The sequence below is a fragment of the Anguilla rostrata genome, chromosome 8 (assembly GCF_018555375.3).
Source record: "Anguilla rostrata isolate EN2019 chromosome 8, ASM1855537v3, whole genome shotgun sequence".
Taxonomy (NCBI): Eukaryota; Metazoa; Chordata; class Actinopteri; order Anguilliformes; family Anguillidae; genus Anguilla; species Anguilla rostrata.
Window position 1 is genome coordinate 40,305,226 of NC_057940.1, and position 20,099 is coordinate 40,325,324.

The 20,099-nt window shown below is 44.9% G+C and overlaps 1 protein-coding gene across 1 annotated transcript in view; it reads right to left on the reverse strand.

Annotated features, from left to right (window-relative positions):
• Nucleotides 1-20,099, reverse strand: part of trappc9 (trafficking protein particle complex subunit 9) — a 307,504-nt gene that overhangs the window by 279,075 nt on the left and 8,330 nt on the right. Inside the window, exons 4-8 of the mRNA XM_064345606.1 lie at nucleotides 19,168-19,293; nucleotides 16,369-16,395; nucleotides 13,043-13,164; nucleotides 5,797-5,922; nucleotides 1,717-1,933 (exon numbers count right to left, since the gene is read on the reverse strand). Of these exons, the coding sequence (XP_064201676.1) occupies nucleotides 1,717-1,933; nucleotides 5,797-5,922; nucleotides 13,043-13,164; nucleotides 16,369-16,395; nucleotides 19,168-19,293 (618 nt within the window). The remainder of the gene's footprint in view (nucleotides 1-1,716; nucleotides 1,934-5,796; nucleotides 5,923-13,042; nucleotides 13,165-16,368; nucleotides 16,396-19,167; nucleotides 19,294-20,099) is intronic.

A 20,099-nucleotide genomic window follows, 5' to 3' on the forward strand; every position in this document is an offset into this window, starting at 1 on the left:
TGATTTCAGATTGCAGTTAAACATGTAATAAAGGGCCCAAATGTTTTTAAATAGCAGGGATACCGTTCGGACTGACCTCCTTTTGTTGACCAATTGATTGTGCTCTCGGTCGCCCAAGACTCAACCAAAACGTCTGTGTGCGTGTGTGTGTGTTTGTGTGCACGTGTGAGTGTGCGCGCGTGTGTGTTTGTGTGCACGTGTGAGTGCGCGCGCGTGTGTGTTTGCGCGCGAGTGTGTCTCTGTACAGCGCAGGCTTCAAGAGCTCCTTCTGACAATGCAGCAGGAGAACCGCCCTCCACACTCCAGGCAATACCCCGTCTTTAAACACTTGAGCGCAAACAACACAGAGTCAGAGCGTGCAAGTCGTGACCCAATCTAAACAGCAAGGCGAAAGGGAAACGTCTTGGTAAATATTCAACAGTACTGTTTTGCTTGTTGAGAGGGGGGGGGGGGGAGGGGAATCACTGCACAACAACAATTACTCTGACTCAATAACCTGCTGCAGCAGAACAGAGAAGGGAAAGGCAACATCATAGACCATGCTTACAAATCTTGAATCTGACTACGAAAGCATTTTCCTTCCTCAGAAAAGCTCTATTTGTGCAAGTGGTTTATGGGGTCAAGGATCCTGTTGCAGAAACTCAAAAACCGAATACGGGAAATTGTATAAGTGCCGCGGTCGCCTGGAAAATGTTTTTGAAACCCACAGTTAAGTGGATGCATAAAGTAGGAGGTTGAGTACCAGCTATATGGAAACACTTACAGCTGAGTCCTTGCACTGGATTTTTGAATATTTGTAAAACCTGAGTCTGGGACTGATTGAATTTTTTTCAGGAAGAGTGGTGCTCAGCACACATAGCACTCTAAGAGGATGCCTCTTTAAAAAAAAGCCCTTTAAAACAAAGGTTAGAAAAGGACAAGGCTGCAGGCGAACTCACAATAGCTTAACTGTAGTCTAACAGTCAATACCAGAACAAAGCGAAGCATGACCTCCGCAGATTTTTGGTCCTCTTCATTCTAAAGCTTTACTTCGGCCTGATTTATTCAGAGATGTCTGCCACACTGGCAGCCATTTCAGTCATTTCAGCTAGCGACGGGACATCTGGCAGCCCTGCCGACTGCCAGGTGCGCGCAAAGTTAATGGTTTACCTCCATCGCAACCAAGATTACTGTCCACACCAGTGGTCTCCAACCCTAGTCCTGGAGAGCTACAGGGTCTGCTGGTTTTTGTTTTCATCTTAAAATCGGCACCCAATTGAGACCCAAGACACCAGGTGAGTTGAGTTAACTGTGTAATCAACTGCTCTAATTGATTCATGAAGTGCAGAGTCACTATGAAAACCAGCAGACCCTGTAGCTCTCCAGGACCAGAGTTGGAGACCACTGGTCCACACACTAAGATAGACCATATAGTTGTGGAACAAGTGAGGTTTCCATTCAACAAATAATCCATCTGAAGTAGTAGCCAGGGCTTTTTCAAAAGGGAAGCTGGAAAGTATGAGGCCAGAAGGAGAGGACTGGGAAGGGGTTACCTTGCAGAAGTCCTTGGGTTCAAGGGACAGGCTGTAAGGGGTTACCTTTACAGAAGTCTTTGGGGTCAAGGGACAAGTTGTAAGGGGTTACCTTTGCAGAAGTCTTTAGGGTGTGAGGGACAGGGTCTAAGGGGTTACCTTTGCAGAAGTCTTTGGGGTCGAGGGACAGGCTGTAAGGGGTTACCTTTGCAGAAGTCCTTGGGGTCGAGGGACAGGCTGTAGCCGGGCAGAGTCTCCAGCAGGAGCTTGTAGCAGGCCCTCCAGCCGGGCTCGGGGATGGTGGGGGCCACGCACTGCATGGCCGCCACCCGCTTGAAGAACGCCGACTTGCGGTGGAAGCCGATCAGGTCGTAGAGCTCCGACAGGATGCTGTAGCGCTGGATCTTCTCCTCTTCGGACAGCTTGGGGGGGGCAAGAACACGCCCGTTTTACTTAAGTGCCCATTTTCTGGCTTTGAATGGAAACACAGCGCTCACATACACTTCCTGTGATGATGCGGCAGGTAAGCACACACCATGTGATGCGCAAATGGAATGCTGACGGAAAGGCAGATGCATTTCCCATCACCATTTCCCCATGAACAATTCATTTAAGAGTCACTGATTAACCATAACGATTTTTTACTTACACAAGCAGCATATTTATATCACTGTGGAACATACACTGTATGTCTGGTTAATAGATGGGCTAAGTTTCTTCATGCAAAAATGTCATTGAGGCATTAAAAATACACAAGAGTGATCACTTCTGCAAAACCGGAAGTGTGTCTGTCTATGCCTCACATGTGATCGTGCCAAGATCGCCCTGATGAACACCTCAGCAGTAGTTTCATTTCTTCAGTATTATTCCTGCTAGCTTTATTCACCCAAGTTTTTACCTGGCATGTCCCTGAACCCGTTCTTATCATCATTGCAAAATAGCATGGCCCCAAATGTGCCTTTCACAGATAGCAGTAGCGTTATTAAAACACAAAGTTCTGACAGAAATAATGCACATTTTTAACTCTAATGGCACATTTGCGCAACACCATTCCATCAGCTTAAGCTGAAATTAAGTCACAATATCGTCTGTACGATGTTATTTTATTGTGTTACATTATAAGGCGTGGGTACACTAGGCAATAAAAAGCTAATAATAACAGTGCAGTATGTGCTTTTAGCCTAAGTGTTTATGGGTAATTATGAATGAAAAACACTTGTCACAGAATCCTCAGCTAATATGTTGTACGAAAGTCAACACAGTCTGCTGCCATCACACAGATTTTGAGTAATATAGCACAAAGCTCAGAGGCATATCAGTCATTTAGATACATTCATTCACTGCTTATAATTTCATTGGATATGTCCAGAGTGACACATCCTTCATGAGAATTACTTTAGATAACTCTGTAAACTGCTCCCTTTAGACACACAAGTTTCACAGGGTTTCCTGCATGGCCCCAGTGAAAGTACCAAAAAAAACCATTCAGAGCAAAACGGTAAGCGGAACGATTGGACTGAAAAATGTTATTGATCATAGGAGAGGCGGGAGGACGCAGGGATCTTTCCATCGCCGCGCAGCGCGTCGCCGCTTCCAGAAAGGGAGGGGCGAGCTCTCCGCGGCTGGGCAGAGCGCTGGCGGTCATCGCCCGTTTCTGACACGCGCCACACGCACCCTGAGCTTACGCAACGCTCTCAGCGCACGCCATCACACGCCGCGGGCTGCCAAGACCGACAAGCCATTCCTCAGATGTCAGCGTTTATGCTAATGGGGCTTTAATTACGCGTTCCCTTATAAGAGCAATTTAGCATTAATTAAACGCTACACTGTTGCTCGACTCAAATATGATTCGCACCCAAAATATTGCCGCTTTATTCACACGAATTCGCCCGAGAGTTCCACAGATGGGCCTTTGTTTCTCTCCCCGCCAGCTTGAAAATGACAGGATTTTAATATTTCCATGCATGAAATATGGGAGTATTTAATTATTTTTCAAGTTGTTTTTTTTTTTTTTTATTTTTTTTTTTACTCGGGGCAGAATTCTACATTTACTCAAAGCAATTAGCAACTGTGATACTAAATTAAAAAACCTCTAAGCGCAGAAAAGCACCTTAACAGGATGAACATCCAGCAGCCCCCCTAAGCATTTTTTAAAAGCATTCATAAACCTACCTTCTAAAAGCGAGATCAGGTAAGTGCAGAGATTAGCATATTCAGGTTTAATTACACCTACACTAGGATCTCAGAAAATGAAAAATGGATTGGACCTGCTGATACCTGCCAGGGCTATTTAAAAAACTTCAATAAATAATAAATACATTTTAAAAAAAACAGAACACATCCAAAACACAATTGCACTAATTGTGCCTACTCCCCTTACCCACAATCCTCTAGTTTTTCAGCTGGCTTTCTCCCTAATTACTCCAGGAGGGACAGAGAACTTGAGGCACAGCAAGTTCTTACAAGCTTGAGTCTGACCCCCCACCTACCCCCAAAGCCACACCCACCACAGAATGTCCCATCATGCAAACGACAGGGGGAGGACACCTCAGCGTTCGTCCCAGAGCCGGCAGACTGAAGGGTCAGAGCGGAGACCCCGACCGTCTCCGTCCCCGCGGCACGTAGGCGCGGCGCCGTCGCGACTGAGCGACGGATGCTCGCTTTCACCGAAAAGCGCGTCTTACCGTGCCAGACGCCAGGGCGGAGATTAAAGTACGTCACTGGCAGGGCGCAAGAGGTGGCAGTGTGGAGCCCCAAGAAATCTGGCCGACCGGAAGGCAGTGGGCTTGAATCCCGGCAAGACGACAGTCTTTTAAGCAAAATGCTTAGGCTACCCCAAGCTGCTTCTATCCAGCTATAAAGATAACATTCTAAATCAGGGGTTTTCAACCATTTCTGTTCCATGGAGCCCCACCCAGGCTCAAAAGCATCCAGGTGGCCCTAATCATAACCTAAAAAAAGGCTATATTAAAATAAATTTAAAAGTTTTATATTTTGAAACATTTTCCCAAATCTATATATGGTCATTGCATATCAAGTCTGGCCATGGAACCCCTACTGGACCTACAAAGATGCCCACGTCCTAAATGCATCCTGGGAAATACACCCCGAATAAGAACGTAAGCCCACCTTGCCATTAGTGCATACCTACCTACAGTGCAAGTGTCTACCACTGGCTCAAGCCTGGATATGAATACCCCAATGTTCTGCCTCTACTACGTAGCCTGACGAGCCATTTCATGCAATGACAACTGACTCAAGTAATAACAACGCAACAACGCTAACAGGAAAACAAGAACGCTGAGCATCAAATCAGAGGTCAAATTTTCCCATCTCTCTCAGTGTGGGTTTTGAGGATAACATGGTCAGATGGAAGCGTGATCTCTGTACTTGCAGATCAGGTTTTGGGGGGGGGGGGGGGGGGTTCAGACGGGTGACTGGAGACAGCCTCTCTCCCACCGAGGAACACTCCCACGCACAGTCGCCCAGAATAGAAGAGCTCTGCCTCGCAGTCTGGCTCCCCCTTTTTCTGAGACCAGAGACAGGTCCTCCCCACCCTTCCTCCCAGGCCAAGTATTGCACAGTTTTCTTGAGAGAAATATATCACTCACCACAGAATAAAACGAGCAAGAAAACTCATACACAGGGCGAGCAGAACCCACAGAGCCTTTACAGGCTTCCCTCGATGCATCGCAGACTTTGTCCGCCACCGATACGGACCTTTCCTCTTCAGACGACCGGCGGCAAAATTCTCCCCATCCAAACGCTCACGGCAGGACAACTTTTACGTGCCGCTTATTTGAAGCTATTCTCAAACAGCAGCAGAGAGGACCGAAGCCCAGTTTGGCTGGACGGGTCAAGAAAGCTTTTTGGCTCCCTGTGCTGCCGGCTACCCAGAAGATTCCTACCGATATTCGTGATCCAGAAAATGAGAGCATTGCATGACTCATATGACCAGCACACATGCGGGGTGTCAGCTTCACGGTAAGCTACTGACAGGCACAGGCATCCTATGAAAGCCATTCTAATTGGGAAATGCAGTTTGAGAATGTAGCAAACTGGCCCCCAATACACATGATCAGGAGATGCTAAAGGAGAGGTTTCCATATTCATTCCTCATAATCACAATGCATCTTGACCGAAATCAGTGAAGGTCACGGAGGAGTGCCGTTAAGTCCAGTTTTACAAAGCATTACAGTACAGTGCTGTGTCACTGACAGGACAGAGCCATGGGGAGGTACCCGTGAGTGGGCCAACATGGCTCTGTAAGGGGAAAGTGGTTTACCTGGCCCAGGTTGATGTAGACGGCGTTCTGCAGGAACTCGGAGGCCTCCATGGCTCTCTTCTGGATGGCCAGCACCCGGACCGCCTTCACGCAGGCCTCCAGCTCGATCACGCCAGCGTTCTTGTACTGGGAAACGCAACACGCAGGAACGTCAGACCCCCCCACGCTCGCCAACATTTCTCGCCCAAGCCAGACCTCGTTATCACCGGCACAGTCGTTACATTTAGGCTGTACGTTACAATGAGCACCTTCCACAGCTTTTTACTAATCATTTATACACATTCAAAAGGTGGAGAACATCTTTATTAGGCCTAAAAATATGTACTGCGCTAAATTCTCAGACCTTCCACCAGGGCCTCTGGCTCCAGACACCAAACTTCCCAAGGAAAAGAAGTTTTGCATGAAAGAAATATTGCATGAATGTGTGTGTCTGTGTATGAGTGTTGTCTTTCTCTCTCTCTTATACATTTCTAGGTGAGCTAGAAATGTATAAATGTATAAATGTATCCTTCCCCCTGCCATCTACGGTATACCAGGGAGGAACCGTCTCTGACATCATTCTTATTGAGACTCTCTAAGCATATGCCAGATAAAGACTCAATGATTATTTCTGATTTAGAGCTTGTTTTTTGTAACATTGAGGGTTAGAGGTTGATGTGTGCTTATTCAGTATTCATGCTATACAATTAAACATAAGCAATCACTGATTTGTAAAACTTTACAATATGCTTATGTACTAACAATGTTCTAATCATATGTAGAATTATGCCTGTGATTAGTAAAACACTTTGATTATAAGAAGTAGGGACTGCCCCTTGGGCGTGAGCTTGTCCACCTTGTTGTGTGTAAGTGCCGGACTCTTTTTGCAGAAATAAATCCAATTTCTTATACGATTACACCTTGCTGTGCCTGGTTATTACAAGTGGAGAATTTTCAACAGTAAGGATATTTTGCCACAGCAATTCAGGGTACAGCCGTTGCTCAAGGGCACAGTGGCAGTGCCCAGCCTGGGAATCAAACCTGCAATCTCAAAGCTGCAAGCCCAGTTCCCAAACCACTGCACTACACTGGTGCCCCCACAGAGTCAATGTTAGAGCCTGAGCGAAGAATATTTTTTGTCCCCCCAAAAAAAACACCTAATTTCCCACAAGTTGTTGGCCCCACTCAGAATGAGCATAGTCAGGATTTTATTTTCCAGATCACGGGGGGCATAACTGCAATGAGAAACAGTGCATTAGCTCAGCATGACACTGAACAACTAGCAGAGCTGGCTTACTGAGCACTGAAGAGAACAGTGACCCTCCGTGTCGCGCGCAGGCCACAGAACCTCTACGACTACCACCACCTCCCCAGTTCAATTAGCAACACCTGCAATTTTACTCCTTAAGGAGACGGCTGAACAAGCAGCCATTTCACTAGATGTCCGCAACCTAAGGGCAGTTTTAATTCAAGGTTCAAAAGGCCCGGCCGTGCGATACTGCCCAGGCAGACACGGGAGGACAGAGTTCGCAGCGGCGGAAGTTATTCGCAGAGCTCAGACTCAGCCTTTCAGCCTGTCGACCTGAGGCGACGATTTAAAGGACGTGGGAAATTATGTCAGCGAGGAACGAGACACGCCGACGCGCTTATCCGACATCCGCACCCAGCTGAAGCAATCAAAACGCCGGCGTATTATACATGCGGCTTTATGCGGCGCGTGAGTGGCGGGCTGTTCGACGCGCCGCGGCCGCACGAGCCAAACGGAATCCGCGCGGTCGACAGAGCGGTGGCGCCGGGCCCCGAGACCGTAGCAGGTACCGGTATCTCCCTAATTAAATCTGATTACAATCAAATTGCCCTCGTATCAAGGGTGTAATTGGCGTGAACTGGTTAGAGGTGAAAAAGGCTGGAGGAGATGGGCATGTAAAGCAGGCAATTAGCTGCAAAGACTCGCGCTTATTGTGTTTCCGCACTACCTCCCCCTTCCCCTCCTTATCACCCCGCTGTCTGTCTGATTTCGGTTGCGCTTGCATGAGCGCTTGCGTGATATTCGTGGATGTCTTGATTACGCACAGTTCCGAATCCAACGGTATTTGGATCGAGCGACGCAAACAGGTTTTTACATTAAAAAGCCACGAGACAAAAGCTCAAAGGAATCTCATTAACGGCAATAACGATTTTGGATTTCGAGCACGGCAGAGACCAAGATGTGTAATTAACAAGGCTTCAAAAAGATTCCTTGAAGCTCAGCATTTGCACACTTGTTTATAACCTATGTTTATTTATATATTTTTTTTTTTTCTGCGGTGCGCTCAGTGACAATGCTACCGTGAGCGCTTCCTTGCAGTTCACTGATTGCAGTACGGCTTCGTACTGAAAGGAAATGCTGCCCCTCGGTGGCCAGCGCTGGAAGCGCGGATCTGTCGGCGAGCTCTTCCGTTTGTCCTTCTGTGTACCGTCGACAGTTCGCGCTCACTAATTCGTTGCTCCCTTGTCATGTACTGTGTAACGGAAGGGACAGGACGCTTACTGGTGCTAAAGGTCACAATGATTTAAAGACGCCAATTTAAATGGCATAGGAGTCGACGCTTTTTCCATATGCAGACCAAGAACACTACCTTGATTATTTAATAATGACTAGCTATGACTAATCACAGTTTATTAGTGGGTGGGAATAAGGTGTTCCTTTTGTAAATAGCACTTGAAGTGGAGATGCAGTAGGGCATAGAGGTTAAGAACCACTCTTGACTGAAATGTCAATTGAAATCCCTGGTGGTGCACTGTCATAACATTCTGGAGCAAGGACCACAAACCAAATAAATGAGGTTTAATTTAACCAAATTAAAAATGGTTTAAGGACATTGAGGATTATTACCTATTTATTACTGACCTTTATTAAGTGAGCTTCACCACTTTAAAAAACGTATAATTCAGGCTACACATTCAGCAACAGGTCTATATTGCAGTAATGGAAAAAAGGAATTCACAATTCACCCATTTTGTGATCGGCAGTGTTGCTGAAAAAGGCCGAATGTAATTTTTAAACTTGATTTTGCTCTGTAACCCACAATTTTAGATTTCTATTCAAACAATTCACATGTGGTAAAATTGCAAGATTTCCAGCTGTTCATAAAGGGTATCTGTATAGATTTTGGTTTCACAATTACAGAAATCAGATTAGAAATTACAGCACATCAATTAGAAATTACAGCACATTTTATACATAGTCTCATTCACAGCACCATGATGTTTGGGACAATAGGCTTCACAAGTGTTTCAGATTAGTCAGGTGTGTTAAATTGCTTCCTAAGTGCAGGTTTAAGATAGCTTTCAGTATCTCATCTTTAATCTAGGCTAATTTCCTTTGGAGTCTGTTATTGGTGTTTGCCAACATGAGGATCAGGGTTGTGCTAATTAAAGTCAAAGAAGCCATTATGAGGCTGAAATATAAGAAGAAGAAAAAAACAATCATAGACATAGGCCAAACTTTAGGCTCACCAAAATCAATTGTTTGGAACATCATTAAGACAAAAGCACTGGTGAGCTCAGTAATTGCAAAGGACCTGGTAGTCCAAGGACAACTTCTAAGAACTTATGAAGAATTCTCACCATTAAAAAAAACTCTCAAACACCTGTTGGACAGATTAGAAACACACTTCAGGTGGCAGGTGTGGATGTGTTAGCGACTACTATCCACAGTGGACTTCATGAACAGAACTACAGAGGCTATAAGATGCAAACCATTAGTTAGCCGCAAAAACAGGACGGACAGGTTAGAGTTGGCTTAGAAGTACCTGCACAGTTCTGGAAAAAGATCCTGTGGACAGATGAGACCAAAGATTCACTTGAATCAGTGTGATGGCAAGAGCAAAGTGTGGAGGCTCAAAGGAACTGCCCAAGATTCAAAGCACCCCCCCTTCATTTGGGTATGTATGGCTTCCAGAGACACTCGCTCACTTGTCCTCCTGATGATGCAACTGCTGACAGCAGCGGCAGAATTAATTCTGAAGTGTACAGAAGCATCTTATTTGCTCAAGTTCCAGCAAATTCCTCCAAACTCATTGGATGGTGCTTCATCCTGCAGCAAGACAATGATCCCATACATACTGATAAAGAAAAAAATTTGTTTTTCAAAGCTAAAAACCAGAAGATTCTTGACTGGTTAAGTTATTCACCAGATCTGAATCCAATCGGACATGTGTTTCATATGCTGAAAAGAAAACTTAAGGTAACTAGCCCCCGAAATAAACAGGAACTGAAGATGGTTGCGGAACAAGCCTGACAGAGCATCACCAGAGAAGATACTCAGAAACTGGTGATGTAAATGGGGGACGGACTTCAAGCAGTCATTGTATGCAAAGAATATGCGAGAAAGTACTGAACAGGGCTACTTTCATTTACATATCATTAATATTTCCAAAACATTATGGTGCCCAGAAATTAGGGTGCTATGTATAAAAAGTGCTGTAATTTCTACGTGGTGAAGCCAAAGTGTATAAAAATACCCTTAAATAAAAGCTGAGAATGTGCACTTGAGTGCAGAGCCAAATCAAGAAAGCATATATTTTTGTCCCAAGCATTATGGAGCTCACTCTTGGATAGATCTTTTCAGCTTCATCCCAAACAGAAAATAATGAAAAGCAGCACAGAGGAAATGGGGGGAAAAACTAGCAATAATTACAGCCTCACTTCAAACTGGAAGCAATATTATCTGTAAATTGGACTGAGAAGAGACAGATACCTCTCCCCCTTATTAAGACATTAGAATTGTGGCCTATTGGTTTGAGCTTGGGCTGTACTTGAACAGTGAGCCAATTATACAGGTTTCTTGGAGTTTACCTAGAGGTGCCTGGACCAAGTCGCTGGAAAAAAAGAGAACTATCTGAAAAAGATTCGTTTCAGCAAAGGGCTCGGTCAGTCCTTTAAAGCCAAGCAAATATTAACCAAGCATCTTGACCTTGTATGGATAAATGAGTTCTGTGACCACTCCTGTTACTGTGAAGACACATCAGCAGTTGATCTCCAAAAGCATACAGGACCTGGAGAGAGTTTCAGAGCAAGGTAAATTTGGCAGCCAAGTCGACTGTGTGACAGACGGCATATGCACGTTGTGAGGTCAGCTGTTGTTCAACAGCTGGAAATAGATCTCACAACAGAGCTAATTTTACGCAGTAGAAATATAAATGGTATAACACATAAGTATTTCAGCCAATTAGAAACATCTGTGCGTGCATCAGAAATACTCCACCGCAGCAATGCTGTAGGCTATTTACTCCAATTAATTTTGCTAACTTTTTGTGTGGAGCAACAAATATTTCATTATCCGGCGTTTTCCTAAACGAGGTAACAAGGGTGGTGCGCCGTCTTGTTATATGTCCGAGCGCCCACTTGTCGAAATCTTCGATTTAATATGACCAGTAATATAATAATTCACCATTCATTAAAGCGTAAAATCCATCACCAGGCTCCGTGTGTCTTCAAATCAACCCACTGTTCTCAAACTGATTGAGAAATCGCGGTGTATTAAGTGAGAAACCAGAACGATTTCCGACGAGGCTCGAGCATTCTTCGCGCCACAATGTGACGTTAGAATATTGATCAAGCCTTCACGAGAGACAGGCAGCAGCTAGCTAACAACTGCTAATTGCTTTTGACAATGAACGAACCATAACGAGCACAAAACAAGTGAAAATACGATCGTTTCTCAGAAGAGGATAACCTCGTTTTTAAGTAAGAAAGCTGAACGAATAGAATGAATCAGCCCTGTCAGAGACCGAAGCATCGCACGCCACCTCTGAGGTATCCATCAAGTAAAGACGGACGGAGTGTAGCACAGTGGGTAAGGAACTGGGCTTGTAACCGAAAGGTCGCAGGTTTGATATGCAATTAGATAACATTTCAAGTTTGTACAAATAATTTTACTGACAAAAAAAGCAATGGCATTCCTATTATTGAGGTATTGTGTGCACGTCTGAGAAAGTACTATATTTTTAAACAACAACAAATTATCTTTGTCAATTAACAATAAGATGAAATTATTACACAACTAATTATGCATTTGGGTGGTTATTTGACATTTCAAAAGTCATAGAAATGCATGAACTGAACTTCCATAATGTTACACTTTTCTGGGGGAGGACACCCAGACCCTCCCGTCAACCCCCCCACCCCCAACACGCACACCAAGCGCCCTCTTACACATTTCCACAAAAAACCCTTATTATGTATCAGCAAAGGAGAACTTCAATAGCTGGTTGCACAAGCACAAAGAAACTCAGGCTCATATTCACAGAGTATCTCAGATCAGGAGTTCTGATCCAGGATCTTCGCTCATCAATCAGAATTTAAAAGGCAAAGCTGATCTCAGATCAGCACTGCTACTCTGAGAGGCTTTGAGAACACGGGCCGCAGTGTTGCATCAGCTTCTGCAGCACTAGGATCCCTGGCCCCGCTGGATACACGGTTTCTCACGCAAGTGGAGCTTGCCACTGCCAGAATTAATCAGTGCTCCACAGTCTGCTATATTTATGGAAGAAAATCCAAGTCAAGGTGTCAAAGGTGTCAGAGGTTTCCATATATAATTCCATTTGGCTTCAGTGAGGGCTCATATGGGGCAGGATGATTGACAGCTGCATATCATTTTGCCACTGTTTATAAGAATTGAAAAAATAGTATGCCGATAGGGGAAAATGCCTTAGCACAGCACTCTGCACCACGCTCCAGAATCGTAGCCTTACCAAGCTGGGGTGCTATGGCTGTAGCTGAGAGACCCGCAGGGCCATTCATAATTGGCCACGGCTGTAAACCAGAGAAATTCACTGCACAGCAGCCCTCCGGCCCTGCAGCCATGACAGATTGTTCTACATGCTCCCTGAAAGTATTATTATTTTATAATCTCTGTCTGCGCCCCAAATTTTCAGCATTCCAGGCAGTCGTCCTATCTGCAGTTTTAAGGTTAATCTTAATTGGCTTCCATTTCAATTTCACGCCAATTACTCATGCACTTGGTGAGATTGCCTAATTTAATTACTTCCATTATGTTGAGCGCACTGACGCCTGGTGGTAGAACCAGAGAACAGACCGAAGAAAAATCAGGCAAGCAAAATTCACAACCTTAATAATGGGGTATAATGGCTTCAAAAAATCCAGAACACGTTTCTTCACCCCTACAACGAAATAAAACTTTATTCTAAAAATACCAATGTCACTGGTGAGTAGAAACACACTCATTTGAAAGTGCGCACGCACACACACACACACACAGTACCTTTCCATAGTAGGAGATGGCCTCCTTGTACTTCTCTATGATGTCCTCCGGGCTCAGGCAGTTCTTGGCACGACCGATCTCGCTGCTGGTGTCGGCGCTGATCCCGTTGGCGGTGAGGGCGCCTGCACTCGCGAAGACCAAAGCAGACGTTAACGACAGAGCACTCGGTCCGCACCCCCGACCCAAACACGCTCTTCAGACAGTTCGGCGAGAAGGGGAGGGGAGCGAGGACAGGGTGGATATCGGGTAAACGTGTCATCCCTGGCCGTTTCCGACATGCTTCGCTGGAGGTTCCATGCAAATGGCCGGGCACGCACAAATGGGGACCGGACTGTCCAAAGCTTGGCAGTCGCCAATACGATTGCGCAACCAAAAAAAAACAATCACACACCAAGACGTCACACAGTAATGTACACTTTATACGTCACTAGAAAAATGCAGAAAGACACCGATTTCCATGCAAGGACAGCGAGTTAGGGAAGCTGTGATTGGGCGTTCAGAGGCGCTGTGTTTCAGCGCACCAAGGACAGCAAAGCAGTGCTTTCACTTTTTATGTCAATGTAAATACAACACTGAAAAAAGTCAGATTTTACACCATACGTACACCAGTAGGTCACGTTCTGAATCTTTTTAGAAGATACAGTCTGCTGTGATAAGTTTTTTACATTTCCATACCAGCATCATTATAAAAGGTCGCACAGACAGGGGGGCTGAAGAAGGGGTCACATCTCTGTTGTTTACCGACATCTTTGTAAACCAGAGCGTTAAACTCTGTGTTGTTCACTATTCAACTTTCAGCAAAAAATGCAGACACCACTTCTGTTTTCAAGAGTCCACTCAGTTACTACACTGCATCGCTACTACAATGCAGATGGGTGATATGGGTGTTTGATAACTTTCTCCATTTAAGAAATGAAATAATTTTTTAAATGTTTTTTGCGTGTACTCCGGTTTGCTTTGTCTAATATGAAATTTTGTCTAAAGATCTGAAACCATTCAGTGTGACAAATATGCAATACTTCGCAAATACTTTTTCAATGCACTGCATATTAAAATCTTTGTTATTATTAAGGCAAAGGACTAGGTCAGTGATACTAAAACTGGGGTGGAACCCACTTGGGGTTATGGGGGTTGGGAGAAGACAAATTAGAAGAAAAAGAAGGTATATAGAAATCCACTATTCACTCATATTTACATCAATCAAATTAATCCAGTTACAGATCAAAGGCAGTTGTTATGCCACACAACTGTACTTAAGCATTGTAAGTCTGCGTTTGAACGTATTTCCAGCTACAATTTAACAAGTGCTGGGACGCAGATAATGTGTTCGCTCATCAGGTGGGTCCTGGACCGCGAGTGGGGGGGGGGGGGGACGATGTTCGAAGCAGCACGGCAGAATCCAGGCAGTCTGCCATGCAGCTGTACTGGCGGGAACACTTCTCAACCAATCAGCAGGGGACAGTCGTGAAGAAAAACTATTGGCCGTAAAAAAAAGAACATTTTTATCCAGACATTATCACCCGTTGTTATCTGTGTGCTTAGAAGTATTGGTGATTATCTGCAAAAGTTATTTACTTTGTGTGTCCCGGGGTGCGGATACAGTTAGAAAAGTTTCGCATTTGTTGTAAAGAAGCCACGTAGAAAAGCAAAAAAACACTCCAGTCCGTTCTGCGGTCAGAAGACATTCTGTGAAAGCAGCTTTTGGAGCTGGGGTATGCAGCGGCTGATCTTGCTCATGGCAGAGCTTGAGACACTCGCAGATACAGGGAATAACGCAATTCATAACAAGTGTCAATGGCAGCGAGTAATTTCCTGAAATGTAAGTGCCTTTGTTGCAATGGAGCCTGTACGGTCACGACCTGCCTGAAATGGCTGCCCGTGTTCAATGAGCACTCCAATGATTGGCTTTCAGAGCCGGGGGGGGGGGGCAGTTCCTGGTGGCGGGAAAGGGGCGTTACTTAGTAACGAAAGGGAAGACGAAGGCTTTACACTTGTGAATAGCCACTCCCCTGCCCAGAGTTCCCGAGCACTGCAGGGCAGCAGAGTATGAGGAAGCAGGGATTCCAATCGAAAAAGCAGCAGGTTCAATAGCAACAGCTCCCAGATAGTCTGCTGATATTGTGCCCCTCAGCACGGTAGCAACACCTGACTGGCTGGTCATCTGTGGGGGCGGGTTTGAACATAAGCTCCGCCTCTGTAGGCAGGCACTGCGTGGGAAGTTTGGAACCCGAAGCTAAATTTTTCATAAACAGCAGCTAGCGACATTGACAAAACTCGACTCCAAACCAGCATAGTTCCAATGGGATAGGGATTCCGTTACATGTGAGAGTACATGGAACATAGCATGTACCATATACACAAAATGCAGAAATATCTTCTAGAAAGGGTGGTGAAAATACAATGCAATACACAAAAATCTGATTTTACGGAAAAACAATGGAAAGGTCCTCAATTATATAACATACTCATCCAATAGATGTATGCCATAAAGTTTTTATAACTGGCATTTGAATTAACTGAGAACTTGTGTATACCTGTGCTTCCCATCAAAAAGGTTCTTGCGCACTTGCAAATAAATCACTGCAATGCTGCAGCAAGGTTCTACTATATTTCAGTCATAATAATGCCATCTTCTGGTCATTACAGAAACTACACACAGCAGAACTACTTAAAAAAATGTCATTTTGAGCAGATAAAATAGAAGTTCAATTAAAGATGATGACTTCAATGGCAGCGAGGATTCAAAGGGGATCACAAAGAGAACCAGGTAAGAGAGGGGCATTTATCATGGGACATCTCCACAAGAACAGAAAGAAACCCCAAAGTCCAAATTTATAAAGCCCGTCAGAGTAGGAGGTCAGATTCAGGATTCTCTCATCCTTATCCTAACCATGCTAATTTTGGAATAAAAAGAGAAAACTGACCCTAGATCAGCACTCCTACTTGATGCTTTATAAATATGGGCTTCGTTTCATATTCAGAAAAGATGCTGTAGAGCAGTCCTGTAGGTTTTCATTTCAACCCTAATATGGCATACCTGATTCTACTAATTAGCAGCTCAATGAGATCTCCAGCTGTTGAATGAGATGTGCCTCCTTAGGGTTGGAGTGAAAACCTACGAGGACGGCTGATCTGCCCAGGAACCTGATTGGGCAGCCCTGCTGTAGAGTCACGCTGCTACCAAAAGCGCCCAGGTAATCAGTCTAGTAGGGAAGGTGGTCACTTGAACCAGAAGCCACGAGGCGGGATCGAAGCACAAGCACAAGCACACAACGCCATGGACAAACACAGGCATGTCTACAGCTACGAGCCAATGGATACAGTACCTGGATCAATGAGAACTTCCTGTGCCCCTACAGACAGAGAGAAAGAATGCAGTTTCACTCCATGACACAAAGCGCAGTTAATTTAGGCATTAGTTCCCACCATTTCTATGCTCCGGGTTCACACAAACTTTGTTGCCCTTTAGGCATGAAATGGACTTGCTGAATTCTGAACATTCGCTGATTTTTGGCCCTCCTAAGTGCCACTTATTTTCTAGTTCATCAGCGCACTGTGCTGTTCTGACTGTTCTCTGCAGTACACTAAATGTCTCATCATGAACTAATCTTTCAGTCGGTCCCTAAGAGTCGCCTGATTCTGGAAGAGCTTATTTGCCGAATTGGATAATTGCTGTTTTTGTAATTAAGACAAAGTTTGTGTCAAGAAGCATGGAAATATTCTTTCACGCCTGACAAACGCAAACAATGCCGCTGGACCTCAAAAACAGCATGCAGGATCCTGTTAGACATGCAGGAAGACTCAACACACACACACGCGCGCACACACACACACACACACACACGCACACACACACACACAAAGCTTGTTCTTTTTTTATAACATTTAAAACCACAGAAAGGGTCTCTGGGTAATATAGGGCCGTGTCTTCCTCCCAGGGGCAGCTAGAGGCTTGCCTTCCTGGGAATCCATTTCTTCAACATCTGTTACGACCGTGCTCAAGCTTTGTCTCAGGCTTATCTGGCTCACATACTTTTATTCGAGCCATTCATTGTTACAGGGGCCTTTTAACAGCAACATGTATTTGGCGAAATCAAAATGAAAGCCACTTGAACCCACTGATGTATGGCTCTTCTCTGAAAAATACTTAGAAGAAGAAAGAACTTGGAATTATAATTTCATATACTTACATAAGAACACACGTAAAGACATGACACACAGGAGCTTGAATGTATTCCATAGTAAAAATGAATTAAATCTATAAGCATGGAAACAATTTGTGTTCAGCTGGGCAAATAAAAACACTGATTGCACAGCCAAACCCAAATCAGGATTCCAACCAATCAAACACTTACCCAGGGTTTTATTTTTTGATAAAACCACTACTAAAATCTACAAGTCATCATTAAAAAGAAAATGCATAAAAATATTCAAGTAAAATAATTCACGACAGTTATTAAATTCAGTAAAAAGGAAAAAGAATGGGGTTTTTCATGAGGAAAAATGAAATGATGTTAATCTGCATTTCCCTCCTTGAAAAATGTGGATATGGGTTTGCTGACTGGCTACTGTTTGTGGCTTAAGGGAAAGTGGCTGAAGAGACAGCCCATGCACATAGAAGCAGCAGCAGCTAAGCCAGGAAGCTAAGCTAACAACAGCTCGTCTGCCGGGGCATCCCGCAAACAGCAACCGCGATTCTCATTACCGCCTCTCCCGCCATTCACAACGTTCTTGGGAGACATTTTTCACTTTCTCACGTCGTTTCTTTCCCTCATGTCATTTTCTACCCAGTAGTTCAACTGACTTTTCTGAGGCCCAAACGTATTAGTAATCCCCACCATTGCGACTTCCTTCATGGTTGATGACAGCGCTAAAGACCTAGGCCGGAAACATACCATACGTATACGGGCAGATGCTTCCAGCTACGCAAAGTTGATCTTGCGCGTAGCTGCGATCTAAAATGTGTCATCTGAAATTCTTAACGCAACGCAAGTGTGAACTGGAGTGTCAAGCGTCGCAACGAGGGGCGCTATAGCAGGCAACAACAGGATGAAGCAGTGTTCTTCCATTTGTGCATTACTCCACACAGTCTTTCACAACCGTCTTGGATCGCCTCCTGGGGGCGTCAGGATTATTAGCTCCACAGGGACATGAGAACGCACATTGAGTATTTACAACCAGGACGTGCGTTTGCAGTGCGTTGATGCGATGCCACGACCAGTTGGCCGCCAGCTCACTGGACTCCTAGCCACAGACTGCACTGGCACAGTCAAGATCGTCGGCATAAGATTAATTTCAACTTTGGGGGGAAAGCAGTACTGGACCACCTACGGTCGTGTAGTCAAGTATCAAGTCTCGCAAGCTTCATATAAAAATATTGGGGGTGACATGTTGCCCCGTTTCCCCCCCAAACCTACAGGTGTGGTCAGGATTCAGTTACAGGCCACAGGATACATCGCTGCAACTGGGGCTAGAGCTTTAGCAGGACACACTATCATGGCTTTCAAATGCTGAAACTTCTTTCACAAAGAAAGATCTAGGTTTTGTACAGTGGGTAAAAAAAAAAAAAATTTGAGACTACAAAACAACAGAGTTTGCCATTCAGGAAAAATGAGTACGCATTAATATTTCATACGTTTTGAAGTGAATAGTAATGTCAGGGGAGCATTCAAAAGGCGGAGTCATAAAACCTTTCACGGAGAGCACGCCGGAGGTGAGGTTCCGGTCTCCTCCTTCACCAGCGGCTTTGAAATGTTCTGCAGCACTCCGCTAATTGAATGCAGCCCTCATCTTTAGCTTACTCCAGCCAATTGTATAAATACTTGCCGTCTGAAAACTTTGTTTTATGTCTGCCGGTAACAGTCATTTTATTGGCGTTTGCAAAACAAGTCGTGCCTAATCAAGTTTAAAGTTTAAAACCTGAAATGTTCTCCTCCGTGTACCATGTCTCCAGAGCGTTTCGTTCTTGAGCTTGCTCTGTCAAACTCAAGAGTGAACGTACAACAGACGAATCCAGATTCCAAAGCCGGTACAGTACCCTGGCCGTTGAGACACTATCATTCCGCCGTGGGAAGCAGAGTCGCGACTCCGGCAACGATTTGGAGGAGGGGGGGGGCGGGTTTTACCTGGGCGGTGCCTCTTCCCCGCGTCCGCCGCTTGGGAGATGCTGGGTTTGCGGCTGCCGGACTTGCCCCCGGTGCCTCCTGGGTAGTGGTAAATCACCGAGGCAGAGCACAGGCCCTCCAGAGCAGCTGGAGACAGGAAACGTGGCTGTCAGCACTCCTAACAGGCCGGAGGAAGCGCCGCCGGCTCCACTCCAGCGCACTACATCACGGCTGTTTGTGCAGCAGTAAAACGCACATCTGCTTTAGCCATGAATTCTCCTGCAGGTGACCGTTTGACCCCAGTTCAAACCCAACCTTAAAGGTGCTACTCTGAAGCCTTTAATCGTCTGTGAGAATTGTTAAGGGCACATCTCATTAAGGTACTGTTCTGTGGCCCTTTTCTACTCACTGATGGCTGGCAAAAAATTAGTCATTCCCTGAATGTACATCACTGTAGGATGCTTTAATGTATTCATCAATGTGAAACTCGAATGCTGGAGGGATGGGGACTGTTGTTGTTTTCAATTTATCGTTTGTAAGGAACTGGTTTGCACCTGAAATAACTACTGACTTGCTTCTTCTCCAATAGACAACAAAGAAATAACCGGTTCTGTACCAGTATGTTGGCAAACAGGCTTATATGTCAGTTCCCAAACAGCACTGGCTCATCACAGTGGGAGCATATTCTGACCCAAGTTTCATGTTTTTCCACATAAAGATTATGGCAAGTACACAATGTAGAATATTTTCACATGGATCATTGCCCCTCACTATAACCAGAACCCATAATAATTTTGTTATGAAACACTGACTTAAAACATGGGATCAATATCAGAAATTCTTTGGGTGTCAGCCTTCCCAACTGCTGGAAACCATAATTTTGCTCCCTCCTGTGTAGGGTCATTTAAGCCTACTGATTGGCACAGAACAGGCCATTTGTGTGGTGACATCAC